At 35.0% G+C, this 20,274-nt stretch overlaps 1 protein-coding gene across 3 annotated transcripts in view; it reads left to right on the top strand.

Annotated features, from left to right (window-relative positions):
• LRBA (LPS responsive beige-like anchor protein) overlaps nt 1–20,274 on the top strand; it is a 406,974-nt gene that overhangs the window by 284,074 nt on the left and 102,626 nt on the right. For all 3 annotated transcript variants that reach the window (XM_051619696.1, XM_051619697.1, XM_051619695.1), the window contains exons 44-45: nt 7,250–7,390; nt 8,551–8,670. In XM_051619696.1, coding sequence (XP_051475656.1) covers nt 7,250–7,390; nt 8,551–8,670 — 261 coding nt within the window. The remainder of the gene's footprint in view (nt 1–7,249; nt 7,391–8,550; nt 8,671–20,274) is intronic.

The following is a 20,274-nucleotide window of genomic DNA, read 5'->3' as shown; positions in this document are numbered from 1 at the left end:
TTTCCTGACTGTTTTAGTTGTCTCAAAGGAATGTGTGAGCTCTTAACAAATTTTAATAAAAACCCATATGTACAAATACGCATACAACTGTTTGCTTTTATCCCAGCCCTTTATTGAATTTTCAGTTTCCTTAGAATAGAAAATAGAGCTTTTAAGAATATTTTATAACATAATGTGATCTGGTAAATTTCATGACGTGATTTCTGGTAAATAGGGTTTTTTAAAGAAAGTTTGTAAGGGCTGTCAACTTTTAAAAAAGCATAAAAAAGCTCAGCGGCTTTAGTATGCATAGATCATAATAAAATAATAGGATTACAGAATTTCATCCCATATGTGGTGCATCAGGAGATGCCCAGGGATCCTATGTTTGATAAAAATGCTGATCACAGTCAGCTGGTTATGTTTGTCACTTAGTTAGAGGAGCTGCTGGGAGATAGCTGTCTGCACCCTAAGCTGTGCATGCAAGTGTTAAATGAGGTGGCTGGTAGCCATTTATCTGTTTCTTCACTAGTGTAAATAAAAAGATAAATCTAAGGAGATAATTAATTTGCATGTAAAAGTAACTGCAGGAGTGTTGTACTGGAGCGCTCTTACTGTATCATGTGTACCAGCCTGTGTACCTGTGGGAAGGTGCTGAGTCATTTAATGTGAAGTCATAAGAGAGGACCCACTCCAGAAGCTCCTGTAGCTCAACATCTTACCTCTACGAACAGCCAGTAACAGGATCCTAATGAAAAAAAGAAAGATAGAGGGCATGAAAAGCATCACCCTTCCCTTCAGATGACCTCCTGGGTTTGATAACAGAAGTTTAACTACTTTGTGAGCTGGAGAAATAATTTAGACAAGTTTGGTGGCCACAGATGGACTGGTGGCCTAGTTGTCTTGTCTGGTTTTGTTTTTTTCTTTGCAATTTATTTCTTCTGCATTGCTTCCTGAAGCAATGAATCTAGAAACTTAATTATATTACTATGGTATTGTTTTCTTTGCTTTGTAGCTAGACAGTTATGGCATTTTGGTCTCTCTCTGGACCATAGGAAGTCTTGCTTGCAGCTGTTATCTACACTTTAAAATAATTTTAGTTTTAGGTCAACATAAAAAGAACAGGAAGTATCCTTCAGAACTTGCTTTACATTATTGTGCCATTTGTTTCCCTTCTCCCTAGAATTTTCAAGTAGCATAACTATTTGAAGTACCTATATTCAGAATACTGGATTAGAATTCTATGAGAATAATGACCTGCCAATTCTAAGGAGGAAGAAGCTTAACTAGATGTAACATTTAAAAATATCCAGACTGTGTCCACTCAACAAATTCACCAGAGATGTGTGTTGACTTTAGTGATTAAAAAGGAAGGCAACACAGGTGTATGAATTTTTCTGATTTCAAAACTTGATGTAAATATTGATAGAGTACACTCACTACTATTCATACTACGTATACAAAAAGTGTTTGAACAAAGGATTTCTTATTTCACTAAAAAACCCCATGAAATTCATGTAGCTGCTTGTCTTGAAGTTCTCAATCACTGAGTGCTATAGTGACCAAAATATGATTTACAATTAATAGTAAAACACAATAAATAATTTTAGAATTGGAGCAGAAAATATTGTGTGTTGTCTAAATGCTCACTGAGGAAGAATACAAAAGTTCTGTCCCTTTTAACATTCAAGTCATAGCACCCAGCTCTCTGCCTAGTCTTTGATACAGTATTTGGGCATCTGGTATGAAACTGGTGCTTTGGGGAATGAATTGGTAAGGACTGTTTTTCTCCTTGGTAGGTTGTTTCCATTTTTCAAATGTTGCCCAGAGCAGCTCAAGGATCAGTGAGGGCATTTCAAGCAATTCAGCAGACAGTTGTGTTTGTTGTTTTCTCTGGGACACAGATCTCTAATGAATATGAGTTAGATACGGATTAAGGGTAAGATGACCTCTAAAGAAGCTGGGGGACTTGCAGGACCTAGTTTTTAAGAAAACAGTGCCCAGTTGTTTGAGAGGAAGAATAATGAGTTCTAGCAGTGAGTGAGAACAAGTTCAGAAAGGAGTATGGCATTTTTAGGCTATTCTCAAACACAAAAATGACAGATAAAATAATAGTGATCTATATTAGATGAGTTTGTTCCCAGATATTTCCCAGTTGACCCGAGTGAATAAAGTTTGAGTGTAATTAAAGCCTTGCATTTCGTCTTTATATCTCTGGGAAAAAGAAGTTTTACTCAGATGAGCAGGAGGTCCCGTTGACAATATTACAAGTATTGGCTAGTTCTGGCAGTTAATTCTGTGTCAAATGCAGTTGTGGGTAGATTGCAGCAGAGTATTCTGCACTCGGCATATTTACACCAGTGAGAAGACAACACTGGAACAATGAACACATTTAAAATATCTGTATCTTAGAATACATTGATGGGCAGTCAGGCTGCAGAGAGTGGGCATGGTGGGTTTTTCTGGGTTGATGGTTGGACTTTTTGATGTCCGAAAAAACTAGAGGTCTTCTCCAAATGTGATGGTTCTGTGAAAACAAGCAAAAAAACATCTTAAGGGTGGAAGAACTGCCTTAAAATGGAAGACCTAAATAAAGAGCTCAATTTCTTTTGCTTCTTAAAAAGTCTAATTATAGCCTGTAAGTATCTTTATATACAGAAAATACTTGTTAGTAGAGACCCTGTGATATATGAGAGAAGTGTAATAAGATTTCTTTGGTAACACACCAGCAAATTCATAGCTGAAGTGAAGTTCATATTTTTTAGAATGAGGATTACAATTATCAGTAGAAAAAGCTTCCAAGAAAAGTAGCAGATTGTCCACGTATTCAAGAGTCAGATGCCTTTCTGGAAAGCGGGTTGGCCAAATGCAGGTCATGCTGTAATCAAGTGTAAACAGTTGTGCTCAAAATCATGTAATGGAAAGGCATTTAATGTCTTGTCATACAAACACAAGGCTAGATGAGATGACCTAATGGTCCCCCTGGTCCTTTAAGCCCCATGAATATATGAAAAACACCAGTAATGAAAACCAGATAGTAATCTTGAAAATAGAATGTATGAAAACCAAACATAGTACTTGGCAAGGATGCTACAAAGCATAATTCAATAATACAGACCATTGTATTCACAGGAATCCAAATACCTGTTTGGATGTGGATGAGAAAATAGTATAAGAAATCACAAGGAAAAGCATTTTTTCAGTTTTTTGTTTCGTTGGTTTGGGGTTTTTTTCAATTTTGTTTGAGTTGTTTTTTAAAATTATTTATTTTTTAGAATTTTTCATGGTGAAGTTTTGAAATAAAAATTCCAAATAATATTTTAATTTTTAAAAAATGTTTCTGTTTGCACTGGTCAGCATGGACTTAATTTCTGGAGTTGCCTGCTTTTCAAAACTCACATGCACTTGCACAGACCTCCTGATTTCCAGTAGTAGTTGTTAAGATTGCCATCTTCAGCAAAAGGGGTAACATTTAACACTGTGAAGACCAAGTGTGCTATCTTGACTACTTATTGTTTGCAGCAATAAATGCAATTTACTGCCATAATACTCTAGTCTTTCCTGGATTTTGAGTATTAATGTGTTAAAAACTCTTCCTGGTATTACAGAACATAGTAGACAGTAGAGGTGGCAATGTTTGTTTCAGTAACAGAAGCCTGTGCAAAAGCCAGTAATAAAAGGCAGAATGGTTAAGAACAGTAACAGTAACTGTTTATTTGGAGTAACACTATTTTGAAAAGGGTAACACTTTAGATAGGCATAAAAAGCACCTCTTTTTCTTCCTAATTGTGTAACTATAGATAAAGACATAATGTTTTTTTATAAGACTTTGGCTTGATTGTGTTAGGTCATTAGCAATTTTCTAAAATGTGTGTATTCTTGAACATGAGCAACAGAATCCACGAGAGATTCTGCCCTGTGTAGAGGAGCAGTGAGCATTCTGCTTTCTTCTGCTGGGTGCAACAGGGCCTCTTCTGAAAATGGAAGCAAGATGGGCCACAGTTCCCATGTCTGGCACAGAGTAAGATTAAGAACCAACAAATATAACCGTACACCATAGTGTCTGGGCATATTTAACAGCAGTAGATGGTAGGAGTCAGTGTGTTTTCTCAGTTACTTTTCAACAAACCATTTTTCTTTGATGTGTCTCAAAGCAAGCAAGCAAGCTTGGTCCAAAGACTGAGGTTTACTATATTCAGTTCTTGATCAAAGTGTGAGTTGTATTTAATTTGAGGTATTCCTAGATTTGAGAGCACTTGGAAAAACTAATATCAAATGAGGTGTGTTTTTTTTAAGGACAATTTGTAACTTTCATATTTGTAGCACACATTGTTAGAACAACCACTGCAAATCACAAACCAGGTGATCATGCCTTTGGAAAGAAGAGAACAGACTTTCTTACCCAATTCTTCCTCCACTTTGGACCCTATCTTGAATGAGTTCTGACTTGAAAACCATATGCATTATGAATTTTTCAATACAGTTTGAACATTAGCAGCCATAAGAGATTTCTGGTTTTGTCTTTACTCCTGTAATCTCATCCATTGTTTTTGCTTGTTGGAATTTTTCTCTCTCTACTGTTCTTGTTTTCCTCCACCTGAACAAGTATTTTTAAATGGCAAACTAGCATCTAATTTCCCTCTCTGAAAAGAGATACTGCGAAAAATGTTTTCTGGAATTTCTGGATATGAAGCCTTTTCAGCTTGTTCTTCCTTAGTGGTCTGTAGCCATAGGGAAACCATGTTGAGTAGTGTGAATGTGTGGTCTCACAGCTACATCTAGCATAGCTTCATTTGGAGTGACTCTTCTTCCCTTGGCATTTACCCACAGGGGAGCGAATCCAGTATGTAATAATGATTCCCTGTTGGTTTTGAAATATTAAATAAATAAATAAATAAATAATTTTACTGAATTAACAGTCAGAGGGGATTTGAATATTCCTTGTATGTGCTTTATTCTGTAGCTCGAGCTCAGTTAACTGTTCACAGTGCAGTGTAACACACTAGAATCACCTCATCCTTAGAAGCAGTTGTCAGAAAAATATGGGCCTGCCTGGTAGAATGTATTAGCCCAATACATTGTCTCCATTTTATTATGAAGCTGCTGGGGAAGCTGTGATATACAGCACTGTCATTACAGATCTATTGTTAGAAGGGCTCTACAGTCTTCTGTGCACTGCCATTAATTTATAGCAGTAAACAATATGTAGCCCTCCAACTGCAGCAAAGCAGAATCTTTTAATGAGGTGGATGTTATTACCACAATAAATCAGTGCATTCGTGTAATGTATAATTCAATGTGTGTATTCCCACTGTAACTTCTCTGAGTAAGCTGATAGTGTATCATTGTCAGTGCACAGCTCCACAGTTCCTTCTTTTTTTTTTTTTCTTTTTTTTTTTTTTTTTTTTCCCTAAGCTTTCTTTCATTTGGGGACTTTTTTCATTTGCTTGCAAATAAATGTGACATGTCTTGATAGCTGTCCTGTTGCAGGCTTCAGAAACCAACTGTAACAATAACAGCAAAAATCAATAACGTGGATTCTGGCTATATGGATCTCCACATGATACAGGGCTCCCCCCCGCCCCCCCTTTTTTTTTTTTTTTTTTTTTTTTTAAGAGAATGGAATCAATTCTAATTAGATTTAGCTTTATATTCAAGGAATGTAATTCTATAACTATTGATTCGGGCTATACTCATTTGGAGAATAATAAAAATAGGGGCAGGTAACAGAATACAAAAAATGTTACCATACAGCACAACACTGTTTCTATTTTTAATTTATATAATTTGTCTACCAGTGACCTTATTCTTTTTTTTTCCCTCAAGCATAGCTGAGTCTTTAGGGAAAATCAGTACAGATGGAGAGTCCGAAATGGTTCTTGCAACAAAGAGGCTTCTTGGAGTCAGTTTCATTCTTCCCTGGAATAAATTTGCTAAATCAGATAAAAATCCTTTTATACAGGAAACACTTATTTTAAAGGGTTATATTTCAAATTAGTGAACTGCAAAAATAGTAATTAACCTAAGATGTTTTCTTTCTCCTACTGCAATGTGAAAGCCACTCTAAGTAAAAAATGTAAGATTAGATCTTAGGTCATTCATAGATCTAATCTGTCCTAGAATACATAGTTTTTTATTTGATCTATGCCTGAATTAATACCTAAGTTATTTATACTTTTGTTCAAGGACTTTTAAAGTTTTTCCTTACTTTTTAGGGTATTTTTAAGTATATTTATTCTTGCAGAACAGAAAGAAGAAAATACATTTGCATGTTTATTCTTCAGTTACACTTGAATGCATCTGTTGTCTGTGCAGATGGGCATAATTTACATGAATAACATACAATGTACTCAATATGTATAGAAAATTGTGATGCATATATGCTTTGCATGTATATACAAAGATATTTTAGATCTCCTACAGCATTTTAGATGTGGAATAGCTAAAGTCACTTTTGGATTTCTCAGTGTTTTATGTGATTTATACTCATTTTTCCAAATCCTTTGTATAAAAGTCTGCTGAAGAAATATACAGCTATAGGTAACAAGATATTATATTTTTTACAATTAAATAAATCCCTGGGTATTTATGTCCTAAGATAAAGGCTGAACAAAGAACAACAATGTTGGTGTGTCATAGACTTTCTTAGTAATACATATCTTATTTGTTTCTTTTATATCAGTGTTTTTATATAGAAGTTCTGCTATTTTCTTTGTCTATATTAAAGTTTCAAGTTTTAGCCATTAAGTAAAACTTGTCTTGGGGTGTTAAATAGAAAGCATACAAACAAGAATAGTAATATCAAAATTCCAGGTGCACTGTTAGTGTTTTTCCACTCTATCAATCACTATTTTTCCCCAAAAAAATGTCCCAAAATGTTTGTTGTTGTTGCTTGCCATTTGCTTAATGGTGTATTTAACGACCACACTTAACCACTGGCACACAAGTTAACAACTTTTTTTTCTTTCCACCGTGAAGCAGTTTTTAGTCATTGACTTGAATCAGCAGTAACTAGAGTGAAGCCTATGTGAATGTAGAAGATGCTTCCTTCCAACCATCTCTGTGTGTGTGTGCATGTGCATGGTTTGCACTAAACAGATCTGTTCAGGTGCTCACAGAATCCAACATTTGCTTTTGCAAAACACTAAACTTAGTCTTCTCCATGCATGCTGGTGATTTTGGTTACCACAAAGAGCAAGGGGAGTATGATGTGATAATGTGTCATGATATCTTTATGTAATTAATCTATTTCTTTTTGCAAACTTTGTAGCCTATTGGAGCTTTGAATCCAAAGAGAGCAGCGTTCTTTGCTGAAAGATATGAATCATGGGAAGATGACCAGGTTCCAAAATTTCACTATGGCACACATTATTCAACCGCAAGTTTTGCACTCACGTGGTTATTAAGAATTGTAAGTATATATTTTTAAAATGCTTTTCCTTTAAATTATCCTGAAAGCAACAAATAGCTGGGAATGAATAAACTAAAACTCAATGACAGAGTATTGAAATCTTCAAGTAATTGTAATCAGTAGTGTAGGATAAATGTATTCTAAAGTTTGAACAGGTTTTATTTATTATAGCACAGCCATTTCAAATAAGTAAAGCTTTTTCTCCTTTGAAAATTGCTTTTTAATATGCATTCTTATACTACTTTAACATGGTTAACTTTCCTTCCTTCCATATTTTTTGAACTGGACCATTGACTGAACATTTGTGATTCTTACTGAATGAATTTAATTTTCACCTCCTAATGACACCAAAGCATTTGTTTTCTGATGATCATTAAATTCTGTGATGTAAATAGTTTTAAAAAATGCAGTGCAGTTTATATGGAAGTAACTTTTGAGATGCTACATATTGATAATATGTTGGTTAAATGCATTTTTCTATAAAATTGAAAGGCAATTTGTCTCCTAGAAAGTAATTTCTTTGGGAAAGCATTAGCAGCACATCATTAATTAAAGCTTGTTAGAATATACAAGCCTGCATAAATCCTTGATGTAATTTATAGCGCTTAGCTAATTTCAAGCAATTATCCACTAATATGTGCTAAAGTGTTCTTTAACTAAGAGGAGGCTTTTAAATCTTTCAAACATTTTTCTTTTCTAAATCATAAATTACATATTAAACAGTAACATTCATAAAGCTATCAGTATTGAACACTACCTGTTATATTAATAGATTACCTTGAGCAAAATAAAATGCATGTATTACTTTTGTTACATCCTACTTTAAAAAACATGTAAGGTAAAGATATTTGGCTTCTTGATGTTTTTGAGAGCAGCTGTGTCACAACTGACTGTAGCTTCTCCACCACCCTGTAAATATTTTCTTTAATTTTTATTTGCTTTTCTTTATCTGAATTTGTATGCATGGAGTAGGAATAAAAAGCATTTAATGAACAAATAAGCCTCAGTTTGTATTTCTCTGCCAGAAAAATAGCATCGTTAATAACCATAATACTGTTGATAACGATATAATAAATTATAATAAATCCCTCCCCCTCCCCCCCCTGAAATTCTGAAAGAAATGCACTGCTTTTTTAAATTAATCTTTTCATACATTTTAGGAACCCTTTACAACATTTTTCCTAAATCTACAAGGTGGAAAGTTTGATCATGCAGACAGAACCTTTTCGTCTATTTCAAGAGCGTGGCGCAACAGTCAGCGTGACACTTCTGATATCAAGGTAAAAACTTTCATGAAAAAGATGTTGACATATTTTATACTATGTCTACCTTTACTGAAGCTGTGATCATAGGACTACAGGTTATGAAAAAAGGAAGGGAGAATACTAGTAGCTATCCTACTATTTGAGAAAAGCTGCAAGGGAGATGACATGAGGTTTTATTTCCATTAGAATATTTCAGTGAATTCTTTTGTAAAACTTCAGCAAACATTTTTAGCCCTGAGGCTGAAATGAGGCAAAATTGGTCTTTGTGCTATAGAGATGTGTTTCACTGTCTTTTTTGTTCATCTGAACAAATTTTAAGCCTTTAAAAAGTCAGTAGCAACTGGTATAGATTTTTAACCAGTAAGTTTCATAAATACTCTGTTCATGCTTCTGCCCCTCTCAGTTAAGAATGTTGCAGTTAATATTTGTATTACTTTATGTAATTATAGCTCTAGGCATCCAACCTCATTTTTCGGCAATTTCTGCAGTGGCCTATTTGCTTGTATGACTATGACAAGCAGGAGGAGGAGATTCTGCTAATTTAGTTGCAGAAGTGGCAAAAATTAGGCTTATGATGATGTAGAAGTAGATGGGGATGAAGAGCTGAGAGGGAAAATTGTCTGCAGTCTGCAGAAAGACTGTATACTGGGTAGAGAAAGAAAGGGCTACAGAAAGCCAGTGTGTGGGGATACTAAGATTAAACACAGAATTTAGCATAACATTTATACATTTAGCATAGCAATAATTTAGCCCTCTGTAACAAGGGCACTGGGCCTGTGGACTGGCAAGTGAACATGAAGTAGGTGGGAATAGAAGATAAATTGGTCTGGTAATTAGTCATTCCATAGAAAGAGACCTGGAATTAGGTGGGTCAAGAAGCTAAGGAGGGAGCACAAATTGCAAGGGCAGAGGTTCAGGTTAGTAGCCATTGAAGGAAGGAATAAAGTAAACAAATGGAGTTAGGGATCTGAGGAATATTTTGAGCTGTGGAGGAGAACGAAGGACACAAGGATGCTGGCAGTGGTGGGAAAGCTTTGTTGAACTCAAATCCAAGAAGAAGTAATATCAGAATAGTTTTTTTAGTGGAAAGGAGGATGAAAAAGTATAGTGTGAAGAAAACTGGAGACTAACTCAAGAATGTGATGCAACTAGCAAGAGGCATAAGGACATGAAATCATTCTGTAACTATATCCATACTGAGGGGTCAATTAAGGAAAGAGTTGATCAGCAGGCTAATAGAATGAGAAAACTGTCAACTGATAGTGCTGAAAATGTAATGTCTGTCTTGCTTTTGTGAGTCCCCACCATAAGAATCAATGGCAATCAGTGGCTAGTGGAATTATTATAACTTATAAAAAGATACAAACTCTGAATTACTTTGGGAAATAACTGTTTATGAAATACAAACACATTAGATTTTTTTTCACATTGATCACTGTGATCTTCATTCTTTTGTACCTACTAGATTGGCAGGCAAAATTTCGGAGTCCTTTATATTTTTTTGAGAAATGGAAGAGGAGAGGTAGCGGTGGTGGTCAAATGAATTATTTAGTTTCTAAAAAGGGAGAAAAAGAGAGCAAAGAAGTTATGAGGTGAGTTTAACTACAGTTCACAGAAACATACTTAAGCAAATAATCAGACTATGTTTAAGTACCAGGAAGATAACAAGGAGACGAGCAAATGAAACACATATTTATCAAGAAGTGATTATGTCAAAGCAATCACATTTTCTGATGAGAAAAAATAACAGACCCTGTAAATGGAGAAGAAGCAGATTATGATCCTAGTTTTTGACATTCTCTCATGAGTGAACTGGGAAAACTTGGTCTAAAAGAATCCACTATATTTGTAGAATAGTTACCGGTGGTTCATTATTAAAACTGAAAGATGTATTGAGTGGAATTCTTCTTGATAATAAAAGGTTAGGCCTCAATTTCCATTGATACTGGATTGGAAGGTACTAGAAGTGTAGTGGAATTGGAAGAACTTCTTGCAGAACAGAAAAGTGAGAATTGCAATTTTCATGCAGATTCTCATACAGTTATGTACAAACATTACACAAGGAACAATCTGCTGTGCAAAAAAAAGGTTTAGGGTTGTAGTAGATCACCAGTGCATGTGAAGTAACAATGTTGTGGTATAATTAAAGGTGAGTAATGTTTTGTAGAAGATACATCAATAGGACATAGTACAACTTTCAAAATGTATGCAATAAATCTTCAGCTTTGCCCAGCTTTGATAAGGGCTCAGCTGGAGTATTGTATCCATAGTTGTGGCCTAGTTGAAGGGAATCCACATTGAAACAATTATAACAATGCGAGGCCTTGCAAATAAAATTTGATGAAAGATTGAGTAGCTATGCTTTTTTTTTGTTCTAAAGAAGAGAATATTGAGGAGGAACTTAGGAATCTTCTATTGTGCAGGGAAGAAAAGAAAAATCTCTGCTGCCTATGCTGGATAGAGTCAGAATTAATGCACTTAAATATCAGGAGATTTTGATTAGATGTGAAAGTAAGCTTTCTGGTAGAAAAATAAATTGATGAATGCTTCCTTGGCAATTAGAGTATGAAGGTTTTTAAGAAATGCTTAGATATCTTTTGGAAATGATGTATGTGCAAGCTGATACTGCCATTAGAGGCATCCCTACTGTTAAAGATGAGTGCTAGAAGTTGCTTGCAGCTTTCTGAGTCTGAATTGCCATGAGTGACATTACAGTGCTGTGAAGTATCTGAGAGAGCATTGAGATAGACTAGAAGAGTCTGTTCATGAGACTAGATGAACAGCTAGGAAGGGGAGCGAGATAGGATTTCCATAGGACATGGTGAAAGAATTAGGAAAGAAAAACTTTGAAAATGTAAAGAAACATCTTTATTGGATGTATCTACATGCCAAATATTTCACTTTGGCTATGAAAAGTTGACTTTCCTGATACTTGATGTTCTATTCTACCTTGTAAGGGTTTGTGAATTGCATAGCTAAAGTGGCCCATATATCTCCAGAAGGTTTCTACATGCAGAATTACAACGTGTTAGCTTACTAGTGCTGGAATGTGTTAAGTTGACACATGCATTAAAGAGCTTGAATAAAGTAGATGCTTATGCACTCTTGTACTGTATACATGCTTGTAAATAGATACATTTGCTAACTAACTAAGACAATTAAATTAGATGTTCCTGTCATTGTGAAAATAATGACAGAAGTCTTACTTAGAAAGCGTATTTTGTGTTACTGTTTTCTTATGTCAAGAATATGTGCAATTGAAGCAGTAACGTCCATGGGAGACAATCCATGGCCAGATATAAAATTAAAGAAAAGGGGAGAAAGCCTGTGTCAACCACTGTCACCAGTGGAGTTCTTAACATTTCTAAATTGTACATTAATAAAGAAATGGTGTATAGAAAAGCTATCTAGTTTGTATCCATGTCCTTTTCAATAGATTAAAAAACCAGAAGTTGCACTCTGACCATCTTATATGGTCAAGTACTTGATGTTAGCAAAACAAGCTTTTAAAAATACAGATAACCTTATGGTCTTTTGATTATTTCCAGAACTTGGAAGATGCTGCTTACTGGCAAAAGCTAGGGTGATTTCCTTGAAGTTTGCAACTTGCAAACACTAATACATTAATGATTGTTTAAGGATAATTCAAAGGCCTTTGGCATCTAATTTATTAATTCTTTTCTACTATCAACATGGTTTTGGACTATCTTAATTTGGTCCAAGATTTTGCTCTGTGTAACAATGTACTGTGTTAGCACAGCTCATTCCTGTCTGTGAAGACAATGGCATTGCATGCAAAATTAAGAGTTTATTTCCTGTCATTTTTAAGAAAACTAGGCACTTGAGTGAGGCTTTACTTTTTTTCACAAAATGTTTAATAAGAAATGTATTTTCTTGGATTCTCATTTAAGATACATTGTCATGTGTTACAGTGTGCTTATTACATATTTTTTTTACCTCTATCTTCTGCGTGCCTATTGTAATCCAGTGCTAACTGAATGCAACTGGCATAGCAGAAAAGATGTTTTGCTTCGTGAACAATTTTCATGTGTACATTTACATGGAAATTAAGCAGAGCTGAGATGAAAAAAAAAAGTAATATAAAGCAAATAATAAAAGCATTTAAGTAAAAAATGGCCTTATAGAAAGTCTTCATACAGAGATTTCTACATTATGCTCTAATTTTTCACCTCCACAGAAAACAGTTTTTTATCTTTTAGCAAAATTCTGAGATGCATCCTGAATGTTGTATTTGCAGTAGGCCAGTCAGTTTGACTGAGTAATGAAACATTTAAATGCATTAAAATAATTAGGAATTTCCCTTTTTCATTTCATAGGTAGCCTACATTTTGTTGTTCTGTCTAGTGTTTTTTAGCAGATGCCTTAACTTAATTTTTCAGTCTTTCTGCGTCACTTTCCAGTGTTTCCGGCAGGGCTAAATAATAAATATGTTTTAAGTTGAAAAGATCTACTTGTGCTAAGGCATTATTTTCATTGTGATCTGTTTGAGGTTGATCAAGATGTTATTAAGAAAAATATGATATGATCTAATTATTAAGCTATATGTTAAGATGAATATCAGAAAAATTTTTTTTACTGTGAGAGTGACAGAGCCCTGGAACAGGCTGCCCAGAGAGGTTGTGGAGTCTTCTTCACTGGAGACATTCAAAATCTGCCTGGACACATTCCTGTGTGATGTACTCTAGGTGACCCTGCTCTGGCAGGGGAGTTGGACTAGATGATCTTTTGAGGTCCCTTCCAACCCCTAGGATTCTATGATTCTATGATTCTATTTACAGATGTTGTTCTGCTGTGGATGTGTATTCTGATAAAATTACTTTGCTAAGTTCATACTTAATTTGATATATTAATATTATTTTTAACTTCAACCTTGAATTTTTCTCAGGGTGCATTAGGAGGAGTTTGTTCAGCTGATTGAGGGAGGTTCTCCTCCCCCTCTACTTGACCCTGGTGAAACGTCACCTGGAGTATTGTGTCCAGTTCTGGACTCCCCATTTCAGGAGGGACAGGCATCTACTTGAGAGAGTCCAACTCAGGGCTTCGAGGATGATTAAGGGACTGAAACATCTGCCTTACGAGGAAAAGCTGAGAGACGTGGGGTGTTTCAGTCTAGAGGGCAGAAGACTGAGGGGTGATCTAATTAATGTCTATAAATACATGAGGGCTGGACATCAAGAAGGCAGGGACAAGCTCTTTTCACTTGTACCCTGTGACAGGATGAGGGGCAATGGATTCAAACTTAAGCATAGGAAGTTCCACCTCAACATGAGGAAGAACTTCTTTACTGTGAGGGTTACAGAGCGCTGGAACAGGCTCCTCAGAGAGCTTGTGCAGTCTCCTCTGGAGACTTTCAAGAGCTGTCTGGATGCCTTTCTGAGTGATCTGCCCTAGTTTTTTGGTACTGCTCTGGCCCGGGGGGTTGGACTCAATGATCTTCAGAGGTCCCTTCCAACCCCTGACATTCTGTGATTCTTGTGTACTTTTTTAAAGCGGCTGACTCCTTCAAAGATGAATGCAGTTCTAGGTGTGATGGGGAGGCTGCCACTTAAGTACAAAAAACACTTGGCCATTTTAAAGACAGTGTAGAGCTTGTTTATGCTCAACAGTAGATTAACTCACTAGTTAGGAACTTGAGATAGATTGAATTATTTGAGGGTGTAATCTCTTGACAATTTAGATATGGACAGCCATAGAAATGGCTTTGCTGAAGAATCTGACTGTCCATGCCATTCAATCCATGGCAAACACAGTAAAAACATTTATTTCTCAACAGGTGAAATGGTTGTAAGCTTTACCTTACATTTCTGATGGGCTGAGAGTGTAGCTGTAGTCGCCTGTTGTGGCTGATTAAATAATGCTAAGGTTTTTTGACCATAAGATCTCCAGATTCCTGTTGGTACTTCTACAACTGATGAAAGCCTCACAGCTTAATGCATTGATTTACAGACGTACAAAGGACTTGGGAAGCCACTTTTAAGACCTTGAACGTTGCAGGCCAAAGTGAATGGTATTGTATCTATAAGCATGAGCAGTAGGTGGCATGAAGGAAAAAGAAGGGTTTATTTCTATTCCAGCTGAAAAAAGTGTGAAATTTCAGAACCATTGAGCTGACTACAGGAAATTATTTTTCCTTGCTTCTCATGTGAAGAGAATAAATGTAGTTATTGACGCTCACTGTTTTAAGATCATTGTTAATCTTGGAGGCATATTGCAAGGAAGACTAACATGAGCTAGCTGTGGAAGCAACTCTTGTTGGCTGGTATCACTTCAACAGAGAAAGCTAAAGCATATGTGTGGTTACAAGCAATCTTTGTCAATATCCTGTGAAAGCCTTGGATTGATGATCAAAGCAGGAAACTAGGGCTGCATTGCAGTATAACCTTTGGTTGAACTTTTCAGATTTTGATTTCAAGAGGTGATATGTTGCATAAAATTTAATTTCCTAGTTTTCCCCAATCCATTTATTTAAGCAATGCGAATTAAAAGTCCTTTGGAAGTTTGCTAGTGTCTCACTATCACTCTGTCATTGTTATTCACTAATTAGCTCATCAGTGTTGCCTTTAAATTATTAACCAAGTGTTTTTAAGTTAAAGCTTCTTCACTGAGAATATTAAATGTAGTTCAAGTCTTAGAGAGTACCACTTAGTACCTTAAAAGTATTACAAAGGCATGACCATTAACTCACTCATTTACATGTTTTAGTGCAAACAATCTGTGTTAGTTTTGTTAATACTGTATAAAAAGCAAAGGTGGGTTGCCTGGCAGTGTTTAACAGAAAAATAATTTAGCTCGGGGCTTGAACTAAGTTTCACAATACAGAAGTGAAGTCTGTCCTTTTGCGTTGCTGTTTTTCTTTGATGAATGTGTAGATTTGCACATACTTGTTCAGAAGCAGTTGTTATTTCTGGCTTGACAGCTAATCTGTCTTGATGAATTTATTTATCATTCTATGTAAAATAGTGTAATTGTTACCCATGTTGCTCTTTGCATGTTATTTTCTCTTTTCCAAGTGTGGTACTGTGCTGATTGTTTTGTGGTTTGGTTGGGTTTGGTTTTTGTTTGTTGTTTGTTATTTTTTAATACATGCATACAGTTTTTCAAGATAATTTGAAATTCTCATGCTGTCCTCCAAACAGCTGTGTTGCTTTCTTATTGTCACCTGGAATTTTATTACTGCACCTTCTATGCCAGATCATTAATGAGTTTTTTGACTGGCACTAGGAGCAGGACAGACCCCATGACCATGTCCTCCCAATTTCACAGTGAACTATTGATAACTGCTTTTGCAATATGTGTTACAATCGTGGGTACTCCCACGTTATTGTAACCTAATCTCATCTCCATTTCTCTACTTACAAGAATGTCATGGGAGACTGAGACAGTCTCAGTGTCTTTCTCCAAGGTGAAGCAACATCTTGCTATTTTCCTTTCACCATCCAATATTGCAGTTACCTTTTAAAAAGAAAATTAGATTGGCTTAATGTGATAGATTTTTTTTACCATTTTTAACCAAGTTACAGTCACTTTAGGTTTATGTCATGTTCTTCATGCCTTTTACTCTACTGCTTTGTGTTCCTTTTTCATGGGCTTGGGTTTGGATTTTTATGGTGCATTTAATTAGTTTTATTCTAAAGGAGATACTGGAAGACCATAAACTTATACAAAACATTAGTACGCTCCAATTACACTGTTCCATTGTAAAATGGGTACTAATCTCTGAAAGATAGTCCTGTGATATGTTTGAAAGTAATTGTCTTATCAGTTTTCAGCCATTTTTTAATTCTTTGCTTCTGAGTCATGACTATGCTAATGATTCAAGTTGATCCTGGACAAATGTTTTTGATACAATCAGTTTATGGAAAGTGACAGTGCCAACTTTGAACTAGACGTAGCCTGAGCTAAACCAGGGATTCTGCTGCCATAGCACATTCTCAAAGTCTTTTTGAAGCTCTTAGTGTTCTTATGTACTGTTCTTCAGGTTTTGTAAATCGTTCTTAAAACATTAGTTACCAGTACGCAATATTTAACAAGATTTGCTGAGTTTTGGTGCTGTGACTTCTTAATTAGACAGTGGTATTAGAATATAGCTTATGTATCTGATTGACATTATTTAAATATTTAAAATTATGGGAAATAGTTGTAGAATAGCAAAATTAAATAATTTAATACATTGATCTCATAGGACAAGTGCTCACATATTAATAATAATAATAATAATAATAATAATAATAATAATAATAATAATAATAATAATAATAATAATAATAATAATAATAATAATGTGCCCATGTACATCAGTCCATTAATATTGCTTAAATTTTCTTCCTTTCCAGTACATATTTTGAGTTAAATAAGAACTTTCAAAGCTCACAGTACTAAATGCCATCCAGACTAAAACTTTAAGCTAGGGGTTCTTAAAGGCCTGTACAAAATACTTACAAAAAAACATAAATCCATTGAATTTTGATAAATGATACAGAAATCCAGTCATAATATGTCCAGTACTCACATGTCTCTTTCACATACTTTTACTGAAAGAAGCACATCTGGGGAAACTTTTGACTTTCCACAGAAAATTATTAGGTCCTCTTTTTATTAGAGTGTTAAACCTGTTCCTGTCTGTGGCTTCTGATGTATTTTATTCAAACAAGCATGAACTCTGGGCGGAAAAATCTTTATGGTAGACAAGTTAGATCTGTAACCAAATGCCTATAGAATATATAGAATATATCACAAAATTAAAAGACTGGTAGTGTTACCTGCAGTCAGATATTGCTTAGTTTCTGTGACTGTTGTGTGGATTACTAATTTTTTACTGGGTCACATGCATTAAATGTGGATTTTTGTATTCAATGTGGAATTTTTCTTTCAATCATGAGAGTCTTCAAGAAGCCTCAAGAATCTGGACTACATCATTGAACTTTATGGGCAATAAACATTAAAGTGTGCTTTGGGAAAATTCTGTTTACCTAATGATACATCAGGTTTTGAATGTTCGGAAAAGGTTATTAATAGTTGTAGTATTTTATAAGAGGGAAAAAATCCTTCTCCTTTGGCATTTGTCTCCTATGGATTTGCTTCTTGCAATTAATTGACCCATTTGGTCAAAAAAGCTGTAAATCTCTAATTAAGACTTTCTCTGTGATGGAATGGGTGCTCTCTCTGTGTAGCTTCTGTGGAGACTACTAAAATGTGAACCTATGCTGCATGTACTGGGCCTCTCAAGGCACACTCTACTCACCTGATTATTGTTTTTTAAACTCATAAGAACTTAGTTATCTTTATAACCTGCTGTAAAATTTGAATAAAATTGACCAAGACACTTGAGATGTTTTTGGAGGAAATGGAGGGGGAGGTAGATAGTCCAATGAGCACATGCAAACTGCAGGACTGAATATGACTGATTTTAAGGTATGTTAAGCAGTATGTTTATGCCTTGGAACTATAGGCAAGAAACTCTAGGATTCCAAGCTGCTGGAACACTCAGAAACTGAGAATGACATATGTAATGACTTTCTTTTAAAATAAATAAATAAATAAATAAATATAAAAGTTGAAACTCTGCAAAATGGCAACTCATGCTTATTGAAACAGGCTGCCTAACATAAGCATGCCTTAGACACCCTGTAACCTGATAAGCTTTTCTACATATGCTTTGTGTTGTTTTATACTTCTCCATGTAATAGACAGGAGTTTCAAAAGTTACAAGGAGTAAAGTTGCTGCTAGACTGGCAACATTACTTTTGTATGGGAGAAATTTCGTGTCATAGTAGTAGCAAGGTCAGAGATGTCCAAAAGCAAAATTCAGAAGCAGGTACGTAGTAATTCATATTTTTAACCAAAAACTGTATGTCTGGTGTAGCAAAATTTTTAACATATTTAAGATGCAGTTCTTCGGTTTTCCTGAAATATTTAGTTTTCTGTAAACTTGTGCCAAGATCCATAAAAGGAAAATACTTCTCTGAGTAAAAAAAAAATACATCTAACTAGTCAGATCTGTGTATGGTAATCTGTGGGAAATGCAGTCATTAAAAATATAAACATCTGGGTGTATGAATCAGAAAGTTCCATCTAATATTTGTGGTCTGCTTCTTTTATACCCAGCCATAATTGTATTAAAAATTAAACAAATACTTCTAATATCTGCTCCAAAGTTTTTGTGTAGCTGTTGAAATAATAAAGTTCAAGTAAGTAATGAACAAATTTGTTCAAGTCCAAAGGAGAATGGCCAGAAGTCTAGAAAATGAGACTGGTCATATAAAATTGAAGGGTTTAGGTTGTTTACTTTGGAGAAAAGAGGAACAAGGACAGAAACATAAAGTGCCTTGGCAGTGGCACTTGTAATGCTTTTACCCTGCTGGAGCTTTTGGCTGGTAGGCACAGTGCACTTCATTTCATGGAACCACAGAACAGCCCAGGCTAAAGGGACCTTTTAAGATCATCTGATCCAACTTTTCATGGGAAAGGTAGCCTAGATGAGATTAGCTAGCACCTTGTCCAGTCCCACCTTGAAAACCTCCAGTGATGAGGACTCTGCCATGTCCCTGAGAAGGTTGTTCCAGGGAACAGTAATTCTCACTGTGAAGAATTTCATTCTTATATTGAGATGAATTCTGCTGAATACTTCTTGTTCCCCTGTGCCTCTGTACTAGCCTTGTTGCTAGTGTGTCTGCTGCCTGTCCTGTGGGAGGGGAATAGTGGTCAGAAAGCGCTGGTGGGAATGGGTCTTGCTGTCCCTGATGAAAAAAAACTGCTCCCGCACAATGCTAAGTTTAAAAAATGGCAATTACTGCTTGTATTCAGTCCAAGCAGGACAAGAAATGAGCTCCACCTCCAGTAAAAGCAGACTAGATGTTAAGAAGATGAGCACTAGAAATTGTTAGGATCCCCATTATTGAAAATTTTAGAAGAATAAGGCAAAGAAACATCTTTCAAGAATAGCTGTAGATAATTGTCTATGAAAGGAAACGTGGATAAGGTGACCTTCAAGATTTCATTTAGACCTTTTTATGATTTTAACTGCCAGTTGATTTTAAAAAAATGGAGGAAAGGAACATAGTTACATGTACAATTTTTTCCTCTTTCTCTGTCAAATTAACCTGAACAACATATTACATAGTGTATAAATGTGGTCAATAAATACCACTGCATACTTTTACATATATCATAAATAAAAACTAAAATAATTTTGTGTACATATAAGCTGTGTATTGACAGGATTTAAAGTGCATTAAAAATGCATTTTTAATGAAATAAAGTATTGACTTAATAAAAGCTACTTATTGATCAATAGTGAATCAACTACTAATTGTACTTACATATTTCATTAAGCTACATTAATTAAATAAATATCTGTAGTTGTTTATAATTTTCTTTCCTTAATTTTAAATTACTGAACATTTTAATATTTTTCTTAAACTAGGAAGTATTTGAAATATAATATCTTAGAAGTTTAACAAGATTATTATACATCGATAAAACTAATTTCTTCATTAATTCAATTTAGAATTTTAATGGAAGCCTGCTGAAGTATTTTTCTTAAAAGTTTTGAGAATTTCAGGCAATGTCTTGAGCCAATTTCTTAGTTCTGTGAGAAAG

Source organism: Apus apus, chromosome 4, assembly GCF_020740795.1.
Source record: "Apus apus isolate bApuApu2 chromosome 4, bApuApu2.pri.cur, whole genome shotgun sequence".
Classification (NCBI taxonomy): domain Eukaryota; kingdom Metazoa; phylum Chordata; class Aves; order Apodiformes; family Apodidae; genus Apus; species Apus apus.
This window is presented reverse-complemented; position numbering and strand designations above follow the sequence as displayed.